We start from the raw sequence: 24,048 nt of genomic DNA on the forward strand, positions 1-24,048 counted from the left end.
ACAAACGGACATAGCTCAATCTTCATCCTGATCAAGAATATATATACTTTATAGGGTCGGAAACGCTTTCTTCTACCTATTACATACTTTTCAACGAATCTAATATACCCTCATACTCTATGAGAAACGGATATAAAAACAGAGCAGAGCGATCAAAATGCCGTCGGTTTTTTGCTTGCAAAATGACCTTTTTTTTTAATGCAATTTTTAAAGAACCCAATTGTTGACGTCCCATACCCAAGGAAACAGACATCTTCATGCATAAAGGTCTTTTGGCATAAGATATTTTTTCAAAGTTTTAAAATGAAGACTCACTTTTCTTTCGTACATTTTTATCCTTACTGAACAATTTTAAACATTCATGGAGGTTTTCTTTCTTGCCAAAAAAGGATTTTTACTAAATAATAACTAAGAGCACGACGCCGGACGCTGGTCGACGGCCGTGATCTGTGCAATATCACCCTACGATTAAAAATAACAACTCCCTGAGCAGCGACGTGCCACGTTGCCGCATTATCCTACACCTTTATCTTATTAGCTGAAAGCTGGGCCGTAGCTTCAGCACTATCGTCACTTATCGTGGGCACCACCTAGTCCCGTGTACTCTGTGCAGGCGGAGGATATTGTGGGCAACCACGTTGCCGCATTATCTTAATAGCTGAAGCTAAGACCCTGGCATCAACAAGTTTATTTTTGTTTTAGAAACGTCTTTCTTCTGAGCTAATGTTGATGAATATGATCAAGAGATTACTTTATATATTAAATACAGTTGACATGTTTCCTTTTATATTTCCGGGAAGTATTTGGAGGGTAAATCGAGTTCATTAGATTTGCATCATATGAAGAAAAAGGCAAATTAATTATTTAAGAAGGTGAAATTAAAACAAGAAGAAACGCTGTAGTCGATTGCCGTGACTATAAGATACCCGTTACTGTTTTATACAATTTTAAAATATTTATTTTGCTAATGGAAATTCAAAAAGGGCCATCTATGGTCAGAGAAAGCATGTTGAGTAACTGATGGTGACCAACATTTCTTCATAAAAATCGAAATAAGTTTCCGATTTTAAAAATATTTGGTAAATCGTTAAATATAAACTATAAATACTATACAAATTCAAACGAAGACATACATTTTATTATTATGGACGCGTGGCTGCATAAAAATACCAAAACGAGCGGTATCAGCCGATAATGGTACCACCATAAGATGCGATGGCGTCTTAAAATTATACATACATAACCTAAACTTTCTAGCTCTAATAGTTCCTAAGATTTCAGCAATTTTACTTTTTCGTGATTTGTGGGCCCTAGAGTGAGCGAGGAATTATCTTGCAGTAAACTTGCGCTGCTCAGGGATCTTAAGAACCTACCTGCTTAATCTCAACTTTTATCGTAGATAGTTTCTGATCTCAGCATTCATATGCACGGACAGGCGGAATTGGCTTAAGAGACATAGCTATTGATACTGATACAAGAATATATACAGTGATGGAAAAAATAATAGAAACGAATTTTCACTTTGGGTTTAAATACGTATTTTTAATAAGGAACGTAATGATGTGTGGATATTTTAATTTTTTTATTAATATACATCTATCTTACATACTAAAAAACAAAAATGCATTTAACTTTATTCTTTAGCTAAAAAATTATATTTAAGTTAAATTTTATGTTTTTGAGTTGGAAATAAAAATAGAAACGAACTGACCAATCGTCATCCAAAATCAAGAACTAGAAAAATGTCCTTTGGTCCGATGAGACAAAGATTGATTTGTTTAGATCTGATGGTAGACTCCATGTTAGATGCCCAAAAAACACAGCATTCGATCCCAAATACACCAAAAGGACGATCAAACATGGAGGTGGCAATATAATGCTATGGGGATGTTTCTCTGCTTCAGGTGTTGGTCCACTATATTGGATACAGGGCAATATCTGTGCTACAGACTTTTTAAACATAATGATGGACGTTATGTTAACATATGCCGAAGATGAAATGCCTTTGAAGTGGGAAATTATTAAGGATAACGATCCCAAACACACATCGTAGCTTGCTAAAAAGGGGATCCAGGACAATAAAGTCGGCGTTATGGATTGGTCAGCTTAGTCACCCGACTTAAACCCTATTGAGCGTTTGATGGGCACGTTTAAGTGGTTTTAGGCCAAAAAATAAGGAGCATTTGTGGGAGAAAGTCCAGGAGGAGTGGTACTTCATTGAGCCAGCAATATGCTCCAATCTGGTGGAGTCTATGCCTCGTAGGTGTGCCGGAATTTTTGAAAAACCATGGTAACGCAACAAAATATTAAACCTGAAAACATTTCATGGTTAATTTTGCTAGGCTAGTCAATTTGGATGACGAGTGGTCAGTTCGTTTCTATTTTTATTTCGAAGTCAAAAACGTAAAACTTAACTTAAATATAATTTTTTAGCTAAATGAATAAATTTAAATGCATATTTGTTTTTTAGTATGTAAGATAGATGTACGAGGTGTGTTCAAAAAGTAAGGTGACTCTTCAAATTTCGCGAATTTCAAATTTTTCGATTATCGATTTTTTTGTTTTGTTATATTGGTACACTCTTCCCTAACATCTGTACCAAGTTTCAATGGAACATCCTCTTTTGTTTGGTTGTGAGAGGCGTAAAGTTACAAGTTGTTTTGCGAGCTCGGCGATTTTTTGCTATCGAAAAATATGGATCAAAGGATTTGGATTTTTTGGCCAAAAACAACACCACAATAATGCCTCAGCCACCATATTCACCGGATTTGGCCCCATGTGACTTTTTCTTGTTCCCAAAACTGAAGATAATCGAAAAATTTGAAAAATTTGAAATTTGAAAAGTCACCTTACTTTTTGAACACACCTCGTATAACTTCTAAAAGGTTTCGATAATCGAAAAATTTGAAATTCGCGAAATTTGAAGAGTCACCTTACTTTTTGAACACACCTCGTATATAAATCAAAAAAAAAAAATTAAAATATCCACACATCACCACTTTCCTTATTAAAAATACGTATTTAAACCCAAAGTGAAAATTCGTTTCTATTATTTTTTCCATCACTGTATACTTTATATGGTCGCTTCCATCTACCTGTTAAAAACTGTCTTTTAAAGATTAGTGTTAACTGAAAAAAGGTGACTGCAATAAAACTAGCACTATCTATTTCTTAGACCCGGAACTAAACCCATGTGCTATGTGGAACATTTTTCCTTAACCCTTGATAGAAGACTGATTACCAATCATAACTTACTGACCTAACATAAAAACCTTTTTTCAAAAGAAACCTTGATTTTGCTTTCCACATGAACAGAATATCTCGCTTAAACAATCGGACTTATGTTATTGGAAACTTTAAGATAATTTTTGTATAGTAAATACATAGCTAGGAATATTTCATCGAATACAAATGCGTGTATTTAATTACCTGTAAAATATTTAGTCTATATTCAACCACATTAATTTTGCCGTCGGATCCATTTAACACCGAGAAAATATGCTCCAATAATTCTTTTACAACTATCCAGTCAGAACATTTTGTTGATAAGAGTTTTAAGGAATCAAGTGACTCTCGCCGTGCGGTGTCTCCTTTACTGTATAAATTTTTTATAAGGACATTTCCAACTTGTTTAGCATAAGAACTGCAATCAAAGTTCAACATATCAAAAATCAATCCAATACTTTCAAGGGTGTTTTCCGGACTTCGTAATATCGACCTTTGTAATGACGGATATATATAAGAATCAAATTCAGATTCAGTTAGTGATTCCAATAATGGACGGCATATTGTAATAAATAACTTGTCAGGTTTGTTTTTGCACGAAACCATACTATTTACGAAGTATTTTGATAGCTCTTCCGTATAATTATTTAATATCACCGATTTCTTCTTTTTAGCTTCAAATTGAATCATAACCATGAACATAATAGTAACATTGCTAGTTGCTTCCATTTGAAACATTATGTTTAACGTTTCATCAAATATGTCAGTATTATCCCATAACTCATACATAATTTTTGTTCTTGCGTCTGTAATTCTTTGGTTTGAAGAAAATAAAGTTATTTGATAAAATAAAGACTGGTATTCAACAATTTTTTTTTTTTCTGTTTTAAAGATATTAGAATCGCGGTCTGCCTTTTTCTGTATCAAAGTTATCCATCCCAATGCTATTATTGCAGATTTGCAAGATTTTTGGCCGGAAAGATTTGAGAATTCTTTAAATAAAAGACTTTTGAAGACATTTAACATGTGCTCGATTGTTAAGTCGTGATGTATAGTTGCAAGGTCAACTATAAGTTCTCTAACTATTCGTTGCGATGCAAAATCCTTATATTTGGTTATCGTAGTTCCAATAACCTTACATATGCCTCGAATTATTGTTGAATTTATACCTACAATTAAAGAATAAAAAATTAGAATTTCTAGTAATTTCAATACTTGTAAATTATGTCAGTTATGAAAAAGCTATACAATTTTAAGCTCTTGTAGTTTTGTTAATATGCAAGGTGTACATAGCATAAATAGTTTTTCCGCGACAAATCAGTACGGTTTTTTTTTAACCCATTACGATATAAAGCCTCTCTTAAACGACGTATGTAATGTGCAGTCATTTTTTGATGATAGTCATTTGCTCCCCAATACTATATATGAACAAGAAGGGACTGCGTGCAGTAAGTACTTTAAATATATGTGCGTTAGACGGAATAAACAAAAATTTATTAGGTTTTGATTTATTTGCATTTAACACAAATAGGATATAGGAAATTGTTGCTTAGAGTGCGGACCAAAGTCTTGTCTCGCCTTTTTCCGCTGACGTACAACTTAGCTATCTTAGATCAAGAAAGGTTATTTCCATCTATGTGTAAGTTAAGACAGTTAAGGAGTAACTTATAAGTCGGTACAAAAATCTTGGGTGTTTCTCGGATCACCCTAGTGCCTTTATGTGCAGAGCAAGCATAAGTCGCCTTTAGGGGCCGTGCCTGGTTCCCGCCATGGTGAGTTATGTATCTTCTGCTACTGTCAGCATTTTTGTATGACGTACAGTCTTTAAGCTCAGTTTGATTTTGATTTGAATAAAGAGCGCATAGCTCTATTAAAACCAGGGACCGCAAATAATTATTATGAGTTTAAAAAAATTAAAGCCCAAAACAGTCTCCAAAAAAATTGGAAAAAATTGTCATAAGTTAAATTTTTATGGCGAATTCAAAAACAAGATAAATTTTTTTTCAATTTTTATGAAAAAAGTTGATTTTTAATAATTAAAATTAATTTTAATAATTAAAAATTAGTAATAATTATTAAATATCAATTTTTATATAAAAATTACGCAATAACTTTTATTTTCAATTTTAATTATATAAATTGAAAAATAAGAATTATTCGATAACTTTTATTTTAAAAATTGAAAATAAAGATCTATATATCTTTTGATCCGTAGAAGCCAGATCCTATATATATATTTATATAAGATCTACACATCAATATACCATCTGAAAAGTATTGATGTGTAGATCATATATATACATATATATATACCATCTGAAAGGTATTGATGTGTAGATCATATATATACATATATATTGGATCTGGCTTCTACGGATCAAAAGATATATAGATTCAATCTTTATTTTCAATTTTTAAAATAAAAGTTATCGAATAATTCTTATTTTTCAATTTATATATTAAAAATTGAAAATAAAAGTTATTGCGTAATTTTTATATAAAAATTGATACTTAATAATTATTACTAATTTTTTATTATTAAAATCAATTTGAATTATTAAATATCAATTTTTTTCGTAAAAATTAAGAAATAACTTTTATTTTGTAATTTTTTGCTTTTTTAATTATAACCGTTACAGTCCCTGATTAAAACAACTCCAGCGAAAGCTGTATAATTATTGAATTGGTTATCGAGCCTTAAGGGCCGTGAATAACGGAGAGAAGTTTTCACCATATTTCTGCAATATTCAGGAACATTGAGCCCGCCAATAAAGGAGGCCGCGGAACAATTGGAGAATAGTTTTCCATCCCACGTCATCAGGCAGCCCATCTTCACGGACTGCGACGAGGAGCGGCACACTCACACCAAAAAGATAATTTGTACAGTGACGAACTAAATTATTGGCACAGAAGGCTTCATGAACCTTAATGCACGATTTCTCCCCTTAAAATGTATATATTTAAATAAACAAAAATGTATACATATAATATTATAAAAACATAACAAATGTACCGTCTTCTTTTGACTTCATGTGGTAACGTCAAAAAATTCCAATTTAAAAGCGTGTTCAGTTTTGTTTCGACTAAAATTCATCGGATTCTGATAAAACCTTGTAGGTATAATTTTAATGTCGGGCACACCAAAACAAGAAAGCAATATCCCAAATGAGGTGGAACAAGTTAAGTGTATTGAAACTTAGGTTTTTAAACGTGGTTATTTGGTTGTGGCTTTGTGTCAGGAACATGTCTTAATCTAACACCTCAATCTGACATACATAAACATAAATATAATTACTTTAACATAATTTATATCTATATCTACATATATAAACGTATGTGTAATTAAGAAATATAATATAAACATAAGTACAATTTAAACCCCACATAAGTATAGAGGGTGTACTTGTAGTAGATGATGACGCGTTCCCAACGAGATGCCAACTTCATAATGCTCCTCTCATAGAAGGTCGCTTCCCTATTGGCAAAAAACTCGAAGCGTGGCGCATCTTCGACGAAAACGTTAATTCCATCGTTGTGCGGTGGAAATGTTAACTGTATCGGGTCCATAAACTGCACACATTTTATAGCGGCTTGAGATGCATTTTTGCCCTTGACTTCATTTGCCATTTGACATACTTTAAAAGGTCAGCCATGTCCAAAATTTTTTCATTTTTGATTTGTCAATAAATAATATAACGTGTATAACGTTCTCCCAAAATAATTCCGGCTTGCTTACATGCTCTCAACCATATATACCAGCATTGTTGAGAGCGTTCCGGATGGTTTGGACCAAAAAATTTTTTCTGAAGGCTTCTTTAGGGTTTAAAGAATTGTTGTAGATGTTATTCTGGGATTTTATAATACTGTATTTTAAACTTTATGCTTCTCCCGTGGTGTCAATATGTGCTGAGTCTCCATTGTTTACGTATTTCTTTATCACACTTTGCATTGTGGAAGGTGACTTGACAATATTTCTACCAATTTCGGGTTAATTGCGGTTCGCTAAATATAATTTTATTACAGTATTTCGTCTAATTACAGCAAAAAAAAATTGGAGCGAAACTAAAAAAAACTTTGAGAATAGTAAACCGAAGCTTGGTCCGAAGTACAGTTCAAAAAAGAATCGCTGATTACCTTTGAATTCAGAAATAGAAGTCAGGAATGAGAAGTGTATGAATAATTTTTGTGCGTAAATATGACTTTTTTGTGTTATTAGGGAAATTATCTAGTATTTAAGTTAAAACTTGTTAATTTTATGTTTAAAATATATGCTCTATCTTTCATTTGAGATATTACATTTTATTTTCCGTTACGTATTTCTCGAGATATTGAGGAATAAACTTGCAACTCATGGGTGTACGAATAAATTGTGTGCCGACTGTACGTACAGGGCGTCTGTACGACCATCTCAACATATGTACATAAAGAAGCAACGCACATACGTTCATACGGCACACACTACAAAAATTTTAACAGCTATCTATTATATTATATATTATATATTAATTATATAGTATATATTATCAAAATAACCTGATTCCACGAACCTTTCTCAACTACAAGCATTTCCAACATTGGCATAATACTTATTCCAGCAGCGCTATTTCGCAGCGAGATTCCTAGTATTCGTAGGCAAGTACATTTTCAGTGGCAATCTGAATGTGGGAAATTACAGGCTTTCGCTTTGATAGATGATATTGAGCGAAAATCACGGCAGCAGGAGCAGATACGCTCTGCCGCTTAGTGAAGTCCGATCGTGGATATCAAGTCTTCAGTAAGGCGATATCTGTTCGACCAATTTCTGGCCGCAACAAATTTTCATTCAAGAACATTTCTGCAATATTCAGGAACATTGAGCCCGCCAATAAAGGAGGCCGCGGAACAATTGGAGAATAGTTTTCCATCCCACGTCATCAGGCAGCCCATCTTCACGGACTGCGACGAGGAGCGGCACACTCACACCAAAAAGATAATTTGTACAGTGACGAACTAAATTATTGGCACAGAAGGCTTCATGAACCTTAATGCACGATTTCTCCCCTTAAAATGTATATATTTAAATAAACAAAAATGTATACATATAATATTATAAAAACATAACAAATGTACCGTCTTCTTTTGACTTCATGTGGTAACGTCAAAAAATTCCAATTTAAAAGCGTGTTCAGTTTTGTTTCGACTAAAATTCATCGGATTCTGATAAAACCTTGTAGGTATAATTTTAATGTCGGGCACACCAAAACAAGAAAGCAATATCCCAAATGAGGTGGAACAAGTAAAGTGTATTGAAACTTAGGTTTTTAAACGTGGTTATTTGGTTGTGGCTTTGTGTCAGGAACATGTCTTAATCTAACACCTCAATCTGACATACATAAACATAAATATAATTACTTTAACATAATTTATATCTATATCTACATATATAAACGTATGTGTAATTAAGAAATATAATATAAACATAAGTACAATTTAAACCCCACATAAGTATAGAGGGTGTACTTGTAGTAGATGATGACGCGTTCCCAACGAGATGCCAACTTCATAATGCTCCTCTCATAGAAGGTCGCTTCCCTATTGGCAAAAAACTCGAAGCGTGGCGCATCTTCGACGAAAACGTTAATTCCATCGTTGTGCGGTGGAAATGTTAACTGTATCGGGTCCATAAACTGCACACATTTTATAGCGGCTTGAGATGCATTTTTGCCCTTGACTTCATTTGCCATTTGACATACTTTAAAAGGTCAGCCATGTCCAAAATTTTTTCATTTTTGATTTGTCAATAAATAATATAACGTGTATAACGTTCTCCCAAAATAATTCCGGCTTGCTTACATGCTCTCAACCATATATACCAGCATTGTTGAGAGCGTTCCGGATGGTTTGGACCAAAAAATTTTTTCTGAAGGCTTCTTTAGGGTTTAAAGAATTGTTGTAGATGTTATTCTGGGATTTTATAATACTGTATTTTAAACTTTATGCTTCTCCCGTGGTGTCAATATGTGCTGAGTCTCCATTGTTTACGTATTTCTTTATCACACTTTGCATTGTGGAAGGTGACTTGACAATATTTCTACCAATTTCGGGTTAATTGCGGTTCGCTAAATATAATTTTATTACAGTATTTCGTCTAATTACAGCAAAAAAAAATTGGAGCGAAACTAAAAAAAACTTTGAGAATAGTAAACCGAAGCTTGGTCCGAAGTACAGTTCAAAAAAGAATCGCTGATTACCTTTGAATTCAGAAATAGAAGTCAGGAATGAGAAGTGTATGAATAATTTTTGTGCGTAAATATGACTTTTTTGTGTTATTAGGGAAATTATCTAGTATTTAAGTTAAAACTTGTTAATTTTATGTTTAAAATATATGCTCTATCTTTCATTTGAGATATTACATTTTATTTTCCGTTACGTATTTCTCGAGATATTGAGGAATAAACTTGCAACTCATGGGTGTACGAATAAATTGTGTGCCGACTGTACGTACAGGGCGTCTGTACGACCATCTCAACATATGTACATAAAGAAGCAACGCACATACGTTCATACGGCACACACTACAAAAATTTTAACAGCTATCTATTATATTATATATTATATATTAATTATATAGTATATATTATCAAAATAACCTGATTCCACGAACCTTTCTCAACTACAAGCATTTCCAACATTGGCATAATACTTATTCCAGCAGCGCTATTTCGCAGCGAGATTCCTAGTATTCGTAGGCAAGTACATTTTCAGTGGCAATCTGAATGTGGGAAATTACAGGCTTTCGCTTTGATAGATGATATTGAGCGAAAATCACGGCAGCAGGAGCAGATACGCTCTGCCGCTTAGTGAAGTCCGATCGTGGATATCAAGTCTTCAGTAAGGCGATATCTGTTCGACCAATTTCTGGCCGCAACAAATTTTCATTCAAGAACATTTCTGCAATATTCAGGAACATTGAGCCCGCCAATAAAGGAGGCCGCGGAACAATTGGAGAATAGTTTTCCATCCCACGTCATCAGGCAGCCCATCTTCACGGACTGCGACGAGGAGCGGCACACTCACACCAAAAAGATAATTTGTACAGTGACGAACTAAATTATTGGCACAGAAGGCTTCATGAACCTTAATGCACGATTTCTCCCCTTAAAATGTATATATTTAAATAAACAAAAATGTATACATATAATATTATAAAAACATAACAAATGTACCGTCTTCTTTTGACTTCATGTGGTAACGTCAAAAAATTCCAATTTAAAAAGCGTGTTCAGTTTTGTTTCGACTAAAATTCATCGGATTCTGATAAAACCTTGTAGGTATAATTTTAATGTCGGGCACACCAAAACAAGAAAGCAATATCCCAAATGAGGTGGAACAAGTAAAGTGTATTGAAACTTAGGTTTTTAAACGTGGTTATTTGGTTGTGGCTTTGTGTCAGGAACATGTCTTAATCTAACACCTCAATCTGACATACATAAACATAAATATAATTACTTTAACATAATTTATATCTATATCTACATATATAAACGTATGTGTAATTAAGAAATATAATATAAACATAAGTACAATTTAAACCCCACATAAGTATAGAGGGTGTACTTGTAGTAGATGATGACGCGTTCCCAACGAGATGCCAACTTCATAATGCTCCTCTCATAGAAGGTCGCTTCCCTATTGGCAAAAACTCGAAGCGTGGCGCATCTTCGACGAAAACGTTAATTCCATCGTTGTGCGGTGGAAATGTTAACTGTATCGGGTCCATAAACTGCACACATTTTATAGCGGCTTGAGATGCATTTTTGCCCTTGACTTCATTTGCCATTTGACATACTTTTAAAAGGTCAGCCATGTCCAAAATTTTTTCATTTTTGATTTGTCAATAAATAATATAACGTGTATAACGTTCTCCCAAAATAATTCCGGCTTGCTTACATGCTCTCAACCATATATACCAGCATTGTTGAGAGCGTTCCGGATGGTTTGGACCAAAAAATTTTTTCTGAAGGCTTCTTTAGGGTTTAAAGAATTGTTGTAGATGTTATTCTGGGATTTTATAATACTGTATTTTAAACTTTATGCTTCTCCCGTGGTGTCAATATGTGCTGAGTCTCCATTGTTTACGTATTTCTTTATCACACTTTGCATTGTGGAAGGTGACTTGACAATATTTCTACCAATTTCGGGTTAATTGCGGTTCGCTAAATATAATTTTATTACAGTATTTCGTCTAATTACAGCAAAAAAAAATTGGAGCGAAACTAAAAAAAACTTTGAGAATAGTAAACCGAAGCTTGGTCCGAAGTACAGTTCAAAAAAGAATCGCTGATTACCTTTGAATTCAGAAATAGAAGTCAGGAATGAGAAGTGTATGAATAATTTTTGTGCGTAAATATGACTTTTTGTGTTATTAGGGAAATTATCTAGTATTTAAGTTAAAACTTGTTAATTTTATGTTTAAAATATATGCTCTATCTTTCATTTGAGATATTACATTTTATTTTCCGTTACGTATTTCTCGAGATATTGAGGAATAAACTTGCAACTCATGGGTGTACGAATAAATTGTGTGCCGACTGTACGTACAGGGCGTCTGTACGACCATCTCAACATATGTACATAAAGAAGCAACGCACATACGTTCATACGGCACACACTACAAAAATTTTAACAGCTATCTATTATATTATATATTATATATTAATTATATAGTATATATTATCAAAATAACCTGATTCCACGAACCTTTCTCAACTACAAGCATTTCCAACATTGGCATAATACTTATTCCAGCAGCGCTATTTCGCAGCGAGATTCCTAGTATTCGTAGGCAAGTACATTTTCAGTGGCAATCTGAATGTGGGAAATTAAAGGCTTTCGCTTTGATAGATGATATTGAGCGAAAATCACGGCAGCAGGAGCAGATACGCTCTGCCGCTTAGTGAAGTCCGATCGTGGATATCAAGTCTTCAGTAAGGCGATATCTGTTCGACCAATTTCTGGCCGCAACAAATTTTCATTCAAGAACATCAGCTTAGGAATAGAAAGAAGAAAAAAGTCGCCCTTTAGGAGTAAAGAAGTTTACAAGTAAACGCTCCTGCCAAACCAAAAAACTAACATCATCCATTAGTCTTTCGTACCAGAACAAAAGAGGATTACGCAATAAGCTTTCTAATTTGTTCTCGGTAAGCTTCTCGTTTGTATCCCAAGTCATTGTGTTTACCGAAACTTGGTTAACTTCATAAATTCTTAATTCTAAAATTTTCCCCAGTAGGTACACAATATATAGGCTTGACCGATCTCTCGGAAATAGTGGTGGAGTCCTAATTTCTGAGTACTCTAAACTTATTACGAGTTCAAATCGAAACCAAATTAACTCCGTAACAAAAATACGCCGAAAGCAAGAAGTACAGCTTAACAACAAAAGCTTCGAGCTAGCTACAGCAATTCGTCAAAAGCTCCCAAACGAAAAAACAAGAATCAAAACAAACTAGAAATTGCTGATAATCCCGCTGCTGCTCATCCGTCTTTGCTTTGGCTGGTTGGCCCAACACCGCCTAAGTCCGATTCCTTGACGTCAATCTCAATCATCCCCTGCCGCTTTATTTTTTTCTTGAGCCCTTATCACTCCTATCACTTCTCTTGACTGGAATATGATAGCACGGTAGCCTCTGAAAAGATGTTTGTTGGAAGCACAAAGCTATTTATCGATTGACCGACGAAGCTGACCGAAGCTTTTACCTCATAGTATGTAGATCTTCTTCTGATCTCTCACACTTAACTTCTCTTTCAAAGCGAACGGTTGTGTTTATGGCTTTTGCGTGCTCTCGAGCGATTTAATCTTTGCATTTATTCCTGAATCACCTCGTTTTTGCCACTTTTTGCAAACGTTTATCTACTTCAAAAATCTATCTTCCATTCCGCGTCGTGCAGTGCATTTATTGTTATCTGGTTACATAAAACAGCGAATTACAACAATTGTGGTCTGCATTCTAACATATTTTTACTTTACTTTGTGGTATTAATAACGGAACTTTCACCGCTTGCCTCTCTAGCACAGCATCTGTAGATCTCTTTTCTGCATCTCCCACCGGCTTGTAGCTCTCGAAAACACACTCTTTCTCCCTCTCTCCCGTAGCTTACACTGCTTACTGCTCTTATACAACTCGTACTCTCTTATAACGCCTCGTAGCTCTCGCTAACACTCTATCGCTCACTCTCTTGTCCCTAACTGTTCCTCTCAAACTCCCTTTCTTCTTCTTTATAATATTTTCCTGGCACAGTTGTTTACTTATTATTAATTATTTGCCAAAACGTCCAAAATTATCTGTTGCGTTAAAAAATGCAATAAAATTGTGTCGGTTGACCAAGTAAGCGTCCACTGTTGCCTCTGTTATAACATTGCGCACTCCAAGTGTGTAGGGTTTAAGTCAGCCACCATTGGTCGTTCCGACTCTGGCTTACACTAATATTGTGACAGATGTCGTGAGGCCCAGAAGGAAATTAGATCGTTTAAATTTAAAAATTGGTTCGGTCAGGTATTGGTTGCTTTTTGCAAAGCTAACGACCTGTTTTCTGCGGTGGGCACCCAGTTCAACAATTTACACCTGTTGAATGAGTCTCCTAAGCGCAGAAAAACGACCCGTTTGCCGCCAGCGGTTACCGCCATTAATGCGAAGAAGATTCCCCAGGAGGTGTGTACCTATATAGGCTTGACCGATCCCTTCGAAATGGTGGTTGAGTCCTAATTTCAGTGGACTCTAATCTCGATTCCGAGGTGCTAAATCTTCAAGCTGGAGACTTACAATTTATCACAGTAAAAATTTCATTCTCTAGGTTAGATCTGTATATCACTTGTTCTTATATTCCGCCTAAGTCCGATTCCTTGACATATGAGCGGCACCTAGCAGCCATTCAGTCTGTCTTCTCAATGTTATCGGACATGGATCAGCTGGTGGTGTTGGGTGATTTCAATTTACCCCAGGTGGCCTGGTCCATGAACGATAACACTTTAGCTTTAACACCTACGTCGCATCACGACTTTACCGCTGGCATGTTAGACATGTCACTGGATCAAATTAATCATATAGGGAATTCCTTAGGTCGTTTGCTCGATCTGTGCGGACGCCGTATCCATATCCAGAGCTCCACCTCTCACACCCCAAAGATCCTTATCATCCAACATTAGATCTTTCGATCGATATGGTAATATGTACTAAGCCTAAGAACAATAACGCTGATAAGAAAAATCGATGTTTTCGTAAAGCCAACTTAAAAAAAATTAATAACTTTATTTCAGAATTTGACTGGACCGATTTTTACGCATGTACCGATATGTCGACTGTATACCAGGTATACAAGGCACTGTTTTACACAATTTTATAATATTAATTTTGCTAGTGGAAATTCACAAGGCGCCACCTATTGTCTTTGGCAAATTAATAACAGAAATAAGTTATACAAGGTCAAACAAAGGCATTCGTAATAATATTATAGACGCCACAGTTTGTGTCGCGGTTTGTGGGCGTTAGAGTGGGCGTGGAAGGATGCTGTAAGGACTTCAAGAATCTTCATGGTTAATCTCAACTTTGTATCTCTTAAAGTTCCTGAGATCTCAGCGTTCATACGGACAGACAGACAGACATGGCTCAATAGTCTTCGCTATTCATCCTGATCAAGAATATATATACTTTAGAGGGTCGGAAACGCTTCCTAATACCTGTTGCATACTTTTCAAAGAATCTAGGGTATAAAAATATCAAGTTAAGATTCTTTAAAAAATACTTAATAACTAGTAGCAATGACAGTTATGTGCATTATATGGTGGCTCCTTCTAACTTTACCGTGCAAAACACTCAGTGTTATAAGAACTATTTAGCTCGATGTAAGCACCAGTTTGCTCTGGATCCGAAACAGTTCTATAGTTTTGTTAACACTAAATCTAAAACCTTTCCGTCTTTGCTATCGTTTGGAAAATCTACTGCAAGCACGGATCAGGAAATTGCCGATTTTTTTGCACAGTTTTTTCAAACTACCTATTTACCTTTGTTAATAAACACGCAAACTTACGCTTATGATATCCCCCGATCTAACTTTATTTCCCGACCCACGTTGTCGGAATGTGGGGTTATAAATGATCTTCAGAATGTGAAGCCAGTCTTTTCGCCAGGTCCAGACGGAGTACCGGGCTGTGTGCTTAGGTACTGCTCTGCAACCCTGGCCAATCCCCTTTTAAAATTATTTAACATTTCCCCGGTCCACGTTTCTCGCTATCTGGAAAGAGTCCCTTATTTCACAAGAAGGAAAAAAAATCAGATGCTGAAAATTACAGCGGTATATTTAAACTATCAGCTATTCCGAAACTTTTCGAAAAAATTCTTGTACCTCGCTTGCATCACCAGTGTAGATCTGACATATTTATGCCAGCATGGCTTTATAAAACAACGCTCTACCACAACCTATCTTCTGGAACTAATATCCTTCGTGATCACTGGTTTCCAAAATAAACTTCAGACGGATGTCATTTACACTGATTTCAGTAAAGCATTTGCCTCCGTAAATTAAATTTTAGAAAAACTTCACCTTATCGGTTTTCCTACTGTTCTCCTGCGTTGGATTCGCAGTTACCTCTCTGGTAGAACGCAACGAGTTCTTTTTAAAAATGCAGTGTCTGCTTTAGTCTACGCTTCTTCAGGGGTCCCTCAGGGGAGGCATCTTGGTCCGTTACTTTTTACATTATTCATTAATGACCTTCCTTTGGTTGTTCACGACTTCCTAGTACTTATGTATGTCAAAATCTGTTTGCAATATACCAATGCCTTCCAGGAGAAACTGAAATCTGACCTTAAGAATTTTTAAAACTGGTGCACTGCAAACTTTTTAAATCCTAATGGGTCTAGCAAAGCAATGACCTTCTGCCGCCCAAGACCTAAACCTGTCACTTATATTCTGCATGGTGTAGATCTGGAAATAATTAATGCAGTTGAAGATCTTGGCATCTTACTCGATGGCATACTTAAGTTTTCCGGCCAAATTTCCTCTATGGTTAATAAAGGTAGTGCTTGGTTTCATTAAAAGGTGGTCAAAGGAATTTAACTTTAGTTCGTCCGATACTGGAATATGGATCATGTATCTGGGTTCACCAGTGTCTTATTGAATCCATCCAAAAGATGGATTTTATTAGTTGCTGACCGTGGTCTCAACTGGGATACAAACTTACACCTTCCCTCGTATAAAAGAAGACTTACTAATTAATTTGTCATCCCTCACTAATCGTAGGACGATGCTTGGTGTCGTCTTTATTCATAGTCTTCTTAAGGGTGAAATTGATAATCAGGCCCTTCTAGGTCGCTTGAATATCCACGTACCCCTTAGGATTTCTAGAAATTATATTCCTCTACCCTTAGAGCATTGTAGTTGAAACTTTGCCCCACATCAACCCTTTCGGGAACTATGTTCGAACTACAATAATCTTCATAACATTACTTCTAATTCATTTAGCACAAAACTAATTTTTCATCGTATCTCTACTAATCCACTCGGATCTATCCCCGAGCCGTACGTCAGACGGTTGGGCCCCTCGGTCTGTTGGACGGGAGGTGGGTTGGACGTCAAGCAACGGGAGTCGCGCGAAGACAGAGAGGACTATGTTCTTCGAGTGAGTATGCAACTTCAGGATGCAGCATACGATACAAGAGGGTGGATGAAATAGGAAGTAGAGCACCATGGGTCAAAACGGTCGTAACTCGCTGTGCTGTCTCGGAGAAGATACGAAAATATGATTAAAGTACCCTGGTCGCCGATATATATATATATATATATATATAAATTTGAATTCAAAATCCGAAGCAACCAATGATTTTGCTCCTTTTTTTACTACCCGTTGCTCGTACAGTAAAAGGGTATATTAGATTCGTTGAAAAGAATGTAACAGGTAGAAGGAAGCGTTTCCGACCCTATAAATATATATTCTTGATCAGGATGAATAGCGAAGACGATTGAGCCATGTCCGTATGTCTGTATGAAAGCTGAGATCTCAGGAACTATAAGATATACAAGGTTGAGATTAACCATGAAGATTCTTGAGGTCTTTACGCAGCGCAAGTTTATTACAGCATCCTGCAACGCCCACTCTAACGCCCACAAATCGCGAAAAAACTAAAATCGCTAAATCTCAGGAACTATTAAAGATAGAAAGAAATTCAGAATGTATAATCTTTAGATGCCAGCGCATCTTATAGTAGTACTACTATCCGGCCACACCCACCCATACGCCCACAAGGCTCAAAAGACGGTTTTCGAATTTTCTAGAACAGCTGATATCCCGGTAACTATAAGAAATAGAAAGTTCGGATTAAGCATGTGGGTTCTTACGATGCTCAAAATGCAAATGCATTTTATCCCATCAACCCACGCCCACCCTAACAAAACCCGGAAATCCAAAAATGCAATGCAATAATAATTACAAAGTTTTGCGTATTATTTTACGTATTTAACAGATGCCACTGCAACTTTCCACGAGTTTTCATTCTGCCACGCCCACTCTAACGCCCACAAAACGCGAAAAGCTGTGGCGTCTATAATATTATTATGAATGCCTTCGTTTAACCTTATATAACTTATTTCTGTTAATATCTATGGATTTACCAAAGATTTTTTAAATCGGAACATTATTTCGCTATTTATGAAGAAATTAAGGTTATTAGGCCTCACTTGGGCAGTGACGTCACTATCAGTTACTCAACATGCTTTCTCTGACAATAGGTGGCGCCTTGTGAATATCCACTAGCAAAATGAATATTTTAAAATTGTGTAAAACAGTAACGGGTATCTTATAGTCGCGGCACTCGACTATAGCGTTTACTCTTGTTAATTTTTACTTGCTGCTGTTTAAAGCCAAAGAAACGCTTCACTCGGTAAACTTGTAGGATTTTTACTCGAAGAACCAAATTGTCTACACCATTACGTGGAGGACATTTACTGTAGCACTTGTCATCGAATTCAGATCCAAACGTCGGTGTTGGTTGTACAACGCCGTTTAGAAGGAGCGGCTCTCCTTTTATTCATTTCTATACCTAAACGAATGCTGAGCTTGTAAGGCTCCAGTTTTATCTTTAAAATACTTATGCCTAGCGCTGTGTTTGCAAGACAACAGCGAGACAAGGCCATCTGTTCGGGATGATCTTAAAATACTTAGAATACGTATTTAAGAGATGCCTCTGCAACTTGCCACGAAGTTGCATCCGGCCACGCCCACTCTAACGCCCACAAACCACGGAAAACTATGGCGTCTATAATATTATTATGAATGCCTTCGTTTGACTTTGAATAACTTATTTCTGTTAATATCTATCGATTTACCAAAGATAGAGCATAGGCGTTGAGCACCCCTCTTTTACAGTCTACAGTGAACGACGGCACCCCATAATCTCCCCCACGACAAATAAAACAAAAAGAAACGCTATAGTCGAGTGCCGCGACTATAAGATACCCGTTACTGTTTTATATAATTTCAAAATATATATTTTGCTAGTGGAAATGGACAAAGAAAGCATGTTTACTAACTGAAGGTGCCGTCACTGTCTATGTGAGGCCTTATACCCTACATTTCTTAATAAATAGCGATATAAAGTTCCGATTTGAAAAATCTATTGATAAATCGATAGATATAAACTAGAAATATTATGCAAAGTCAAACGAATACATACATTTTAATATTATGAACGCAACAGTTTTCCGCGATTTGTGGCGTGGCTGCATGAGCTGCGGTGTCATCTTAAGAAGATGTATGTCTTGTCCGAACTCCCTAGCTACTACAGTTACCGGGATATAAGCTTTTTTGGTTTTCCGCATTCTTTGGGTGTGGCCAGATGAAAACTCACGCCGACGTGCAGTGGCATCTCTAAAATAAGTATTCTTAAGCCTAACTTTCTATTCATTATAGTTCTTGTGATTATTGAATTTTTGGGTTTCGGCGTTTTTAGGAGGTGCCCAGATGAAATAAAAATATTAAGCATTTTTGGCGTCATTAGGAACTACACGCTTAATCCCAACTTTCTATCACTTATAGTTACCAAACTATCATCCTTTCTAGAGTGGGCGTGGCCCCCATAATGGTAGCACCATAAGATGCGCAGGCATCTCAAGAGTATACTTACTTAATGCCAACTTTCTAGCTCTAATAGTTCCTGAAATTTCAGCGATTTTAGTTTTCGTCGACTATTCATTTTTAGATTTGAATATATTTAGGTTACCAAAGACATTTACAGTCTTTTCGACCAAAAGAAATTTCAGCAATTTTAGTTTTCCGTGATTTGTAGGCGTTAGAGTGGGCGTGGAAGTTTGCTTAAGAATCTTAATGCTAAATCTCAACCCTCTATCTCTTATATTTCATGAGATCTCAGCGTTCATACGGACAGACGGGCGAACGGACATGGCTTAATCGACTTCGCTATTGTTACTGATCAAGAACATATATACTTTATAGGATCGGAAACAGCCCTGTCACGCCTACTCCAACGCCCACAAGCCTCGGAAAACTGTGAATTAGTTTGACCTTGTACAACATTTTTTTGGCAATATGTATCGATTTGCTAAAGGTTTTTCAAATTGAAATATTATTTCGCTATTTATGACGAAATTTATGTTATGAGCCCTCACATGACACCATCAGCTACCCAACATGCTTTTTCTGACAAAAGGCAAATAGTGCATTTTATTTCGAAAATAATAGTTCTGTGCGGAATACGTATCGCGCTTTAAGTCCATTTTATCGTCGACAAAATCGCCCATCAGAGCAGTTAATTCGATCAGCCATGGAACACCGCTAGACTACTTTCTGTGGGGGGCTATGTAAAGTCATTAGTATATTCAGATAAGCCACAAACGTTTGACCATTTGGAAGACAAAATTCGATGTGTTATTGCCGATATACGGCCTCAAATGCCAGAATAAGTCATCAAAAATTGGAAGTCCAGATTGGACTACATCCGAGCCAGACGTGGTGGTCATATGCCCGAAATCATATTTCAAATGTAATGCCACAAGATTATCTTTCTAATAAAAAATGTATGTCAATCGAATAATCCATCGTTGTTTTATTAAAAATTTGAGTATATAACTTAAATAAAAAAAACCCTTTATTTATTGATCTATTGAGTCGATATTTTTTTTTTAGTTTGGTTGTGTTACTTTTTTACAGACTTAATTCTGGGAATCCAAAAAATTTATGGGGTCATTCTCGGTCTATATCTGCAACAAAATGCAACGTACAATGAGAGAAAAACTGTTAATACCTTAATGAAATGTTGAAATGTTAGGTCCTTTAACTATTAAAAGTTTAAAATATAGGAATTCCTCGGAAAATCTTCCATGTTCTGGCCGTCCAAAAGGATTGACCATTAGATAAAAGAGGAGAACTCCACCACTTATCGACTTCAAAAATTAACACGGTCATCTCGACATCCTTGGGAATGTTTTCACAAAATCCGTTCGAATCATACTCAGATATAATAGTTTACACGGTAGAAATGCAAGAAAGATGCCATTAAACAACTTAACAGTAATACGCAGCCATGGGCCTCGTTTTTCTTTTTTTTGAACATTTTTTGTTATAGTTTGAATAATAAAATAGTGTGTAATTCAAAACATAAACTTAAGTGAACCAGTTGTTACTCTTTCATTAAGAAAAATATGCATTTAGTCATCGCAACGAATACTTTATTGACTAACTGTATGATGAATTTGTTTAATTTATCGTCGACGATTAATTTTTAGATTTGTATTTACAGTGGCGAACTAAATTATTGGCACAGAAGGCTTCATGAACTTTTAGGCACAATTTTTCCCCTTAAAATTTAGATATTTAAATAAACAAAAATTTATACATATATTTTAAAAAAATAACAAGAAAATTTGTTTCAACATTTTACCTTCAATGTTTTATTTTTAAAAATTAAATAACATAAATAAGAGGTGAATTTCCATGAACAAAATTATTGGCACACTTATTGCAAAACTTAAAAATAAATGAAAATAACTAAAATTAATACTTTGTAGCTAAACCATTTTGTTTAAAAAAGGCTTAAAACCGTCTTGGCATTGATGAAATGAAATTTTGGATTGTTTCTGCCTCAATATTCTGCCACTCTTCTATTAGAGCCACCTTCAGCTCGGACTTTGTTTTTATTGCGCGTTTTTTAACGCCACAAATGCTCAATGGTATTGAGGAGGATGCGGCAAAGTATGTTAGACGTTATGTGCGACCCACATACGCACATCATAAGCCGTTTAAGGGTGCGAAAAACACAGCGGACGACCAAAGGCTTTGACCGCCCGGGAACAGGCCCATGGTGAAGGTGGACTAAAAAATTTCTTAAACTCAGATCGCAGCAAAAGTAAAAAAAAAAAGTTTGCAAAAGAAATTCATCCAATAACGGTGCGAAGGACCCTTCATCAGGCAAATTATAATAGCCGAGTTGCTAAAAAGAAAGCCAGTTATATCAAAAGTGAATCAGAAGAAGCGATTGGACTATGCGAAAGAATATTTGAAGAAGCCAATGGATTTTTGGAACAACGTAATATTTTCGGATGAAAGCAAATTTAAAATTTTCCAATCTGATGGCCGGCAACGCGTTTGGAGAAAACCGAATACTGAGCTGCAAAAAAATAATCTTGTATCGACGGCGAAACATGGTGGTGGAGGCGTTGGTGTGTGGGGCTGCATGTCCGCTTCAGTGGTCAGCGAACTGGAGTTTATAGAAGGCATCATGGACAAAAAATATTATTTAGATATTTTAAAAAGAAATTTAAAAAAAGTGCCGAAAAGTTGAACTTGCCACCATCAACTTCATTTCAGCATGATAATGACCACAAGCATACGGCCTATGATGTGCGTATGTGGGTCGCACATAACGTCTGTCCTCCTCAATCCGATTGAGCATTTGTGGGAAATGCTGGACAGGCCCGTTCAAGAACGCGCAATAAAAACAAAGGCTGAGCTGAAGGTGGCTTTAAAAGAAGAGTGGCAGAAACAATCCAAAATTTCATTTCTTCGATGCCAAGACGGTCTGAAGCCTTTATTAAACAAAATCGCTTAGCCACAAAGTATTAATTTTAGTTATTTTCATTTATTTTTAAGTTTTGCAATAAGTGTGCCAATAATTTTGTTCATGGAAACCATTGAATGTTAATAAATAATTAAATTTCTAAGTTTTTAGGGGAGAAATCGTGCCTAAAAGTTCATGAAGCTTTTTGTGCCAATAATTTAGTCCGTCACTGTATGTAAGAACTGGTCCGGAATAGTTTTCACTAGATATTTAGTTTACCAAAGACATTTACTGTCTTTTCGGACAAATTAATATTTAATCAAACTTGATTTATGTTTTTTTCTGTAATACAATACAAATTTCTTACCGGGATTTTTTAAAACAGACGATACATTTCGAAAAATAAGGGCTCGTTCCTCAATAGACGCGTTTAGAACTCTGCCAGGTAAATCTCGCAAAGCGCCGGATAACTATGTAATTAATACATGAATTGAATACATGAATTGCAAATAATAGAAATTAATAACCTGTTCGTCCACCATTTTTTACAAAACGTGTATGATGAAAACTATAGATTGCAACAGTTTTGCGGAAAATTCATAAGTTAGTCAAAGAAACGTGTAAAAGTGTTTATTGTTTAGAATTTGAAACGGTGGTATAAGAAACATCGCATTACCAATTGTATGAAACCATTGCTCTAAATGCAGGGGGATATATTATATATCCCGAAAGCACTGACACAAATAAAAGTTGTTAGTACCGACTAGTGCTCTAAACAATTCCACCAAGTATCTATTAAGTCGATTTTAAAAACAAAAAATTAAAAATAAAACGAAATATGAATATTTTTCTTAAAACATGGGAAAGAAAACACAAAATTTTCAATTGTTGCAAACAGAAATAAAGTGAAACAAGAAATATGTTTTGATTTTTACTGATGTTTTCAAGTTTGTCATTTTTGGCCATAAGGTGGCTCCTGTATCCAGCCCTGCTGAATGTCTTTTCTTACTCCATCGAACACGCTGGAAGCAGAATTATTGAATTAAGAAGCGCCAGCGTTGAAATTGGCTCGCTGCATGCGTAGAATGCGCATGCGCCCGTTCGTCTTGGTAAAATACCACCCCTTCCTCTAATAAAACGAATTAAAGTAAACATTAGAGGGGTGATATCGAGGATAATACAACCGATCTTGTTAAATAACCTGGAGCAACTAAAGGTGTAATGGCACGAGAACACAGAAGGAGAAGCCCCTGGTCTACGTGGCGTATGTATCCCAGCAGCAACAGGAGAATTTCGGATTTATATGCCATTTCCCGTGGCAGAGAAGTAGCGCAAAGTTCGTTGATCTGTTACATCCGGGGACATAAGGAATAAGGATATGACGAGCTCGGAAGCCGACAGGAACGAAGAGAGGTCTGCACAGGTATAATAGCAGCAGATATGACGGAAAACCGAGCGATTGCCGAGGTATTGATCGCAAAACCACCCGGTGCAGGGGCTGCTTGACACAAGAGTCACGAGGAGCATCCTAGGGTGTGTGGACCTGGTAGAACGGCTGGATCTAAAATTTCTGAAATCAAAGATCTACAATACACAGAGGTGGACGTTTGCTATAAACAAGAGACTCACCGCATATCATTAATCCTGAATAATCAATATAAGTTTATATTAACCGAAATGCTGGGTTTTAAGTTGTGTTATTTCGGAACGACGAACATGTACGGGAGTATACGAACATACGATAGGGAGTTCGAATTTCAACTATTTTATTCAAATGGAATTA

General features: G+C 35.8%; 1 protein-coding gene across 3 annotated transcripts in view; it reads right to left on the bottom strand.

Annotated features, from left to right (window-relative positions):
- LOC108109603 (eIF-2-alpha kinase activator GCN1) overlaps positions 1-22,898 on the bottom strand; it is a 41,984-nt gene extending 19,086 nt beyond the window's left edge. For 2 of the 3 annotated variants that reach the window (XR_005993616.1, XM_041817628.1), the window contains exons 1-3: positions 22,793-22,898; positions 22,633-22,735; positions 3,430-4,394 (exon numbers count right to left, since the gene is read on the bottom strand). Coding sequence is in view for 2 of the 3 variants with exons in the window: in XM_041817628.1 (XP_041673562.1) it covers positions 3,430-4,394; positions 22,633-22,735; positions 22,793-22,807 (1,083 nt within the window). In the remaining variant the exon portion in view is untranslated. Of the gene's footprint in view, positions 1-3,429; positions 4,395-20,291; positions 20,470-22,632; positions 22,736-22,792 lie in introns of those variants that run through there. The other variant, XM_017218169.2, reaches the window with a different exon arrangement.
- Positions 22,899-24,048: the final 1,150 nt, after the last annotated feature.

This window comes from Drosophila eugracilis, unplaced genomic scaffold, assembly GCF_018153835.1.
Source record: "Drosophila eugracilis isolate 14026-0451.02 unplaced genomic scaffold, ASM1815383v1 contig_1775, whole genome shotgun sequence".
In the NCBI taxonomy this organism is placed as follows: domain Eukaryota; kingdom Metazoa; phylum Arthropoda; class Insecta; order Diptera; family Drosophilidae; genus Drosophila; species Drosophila eugracilis.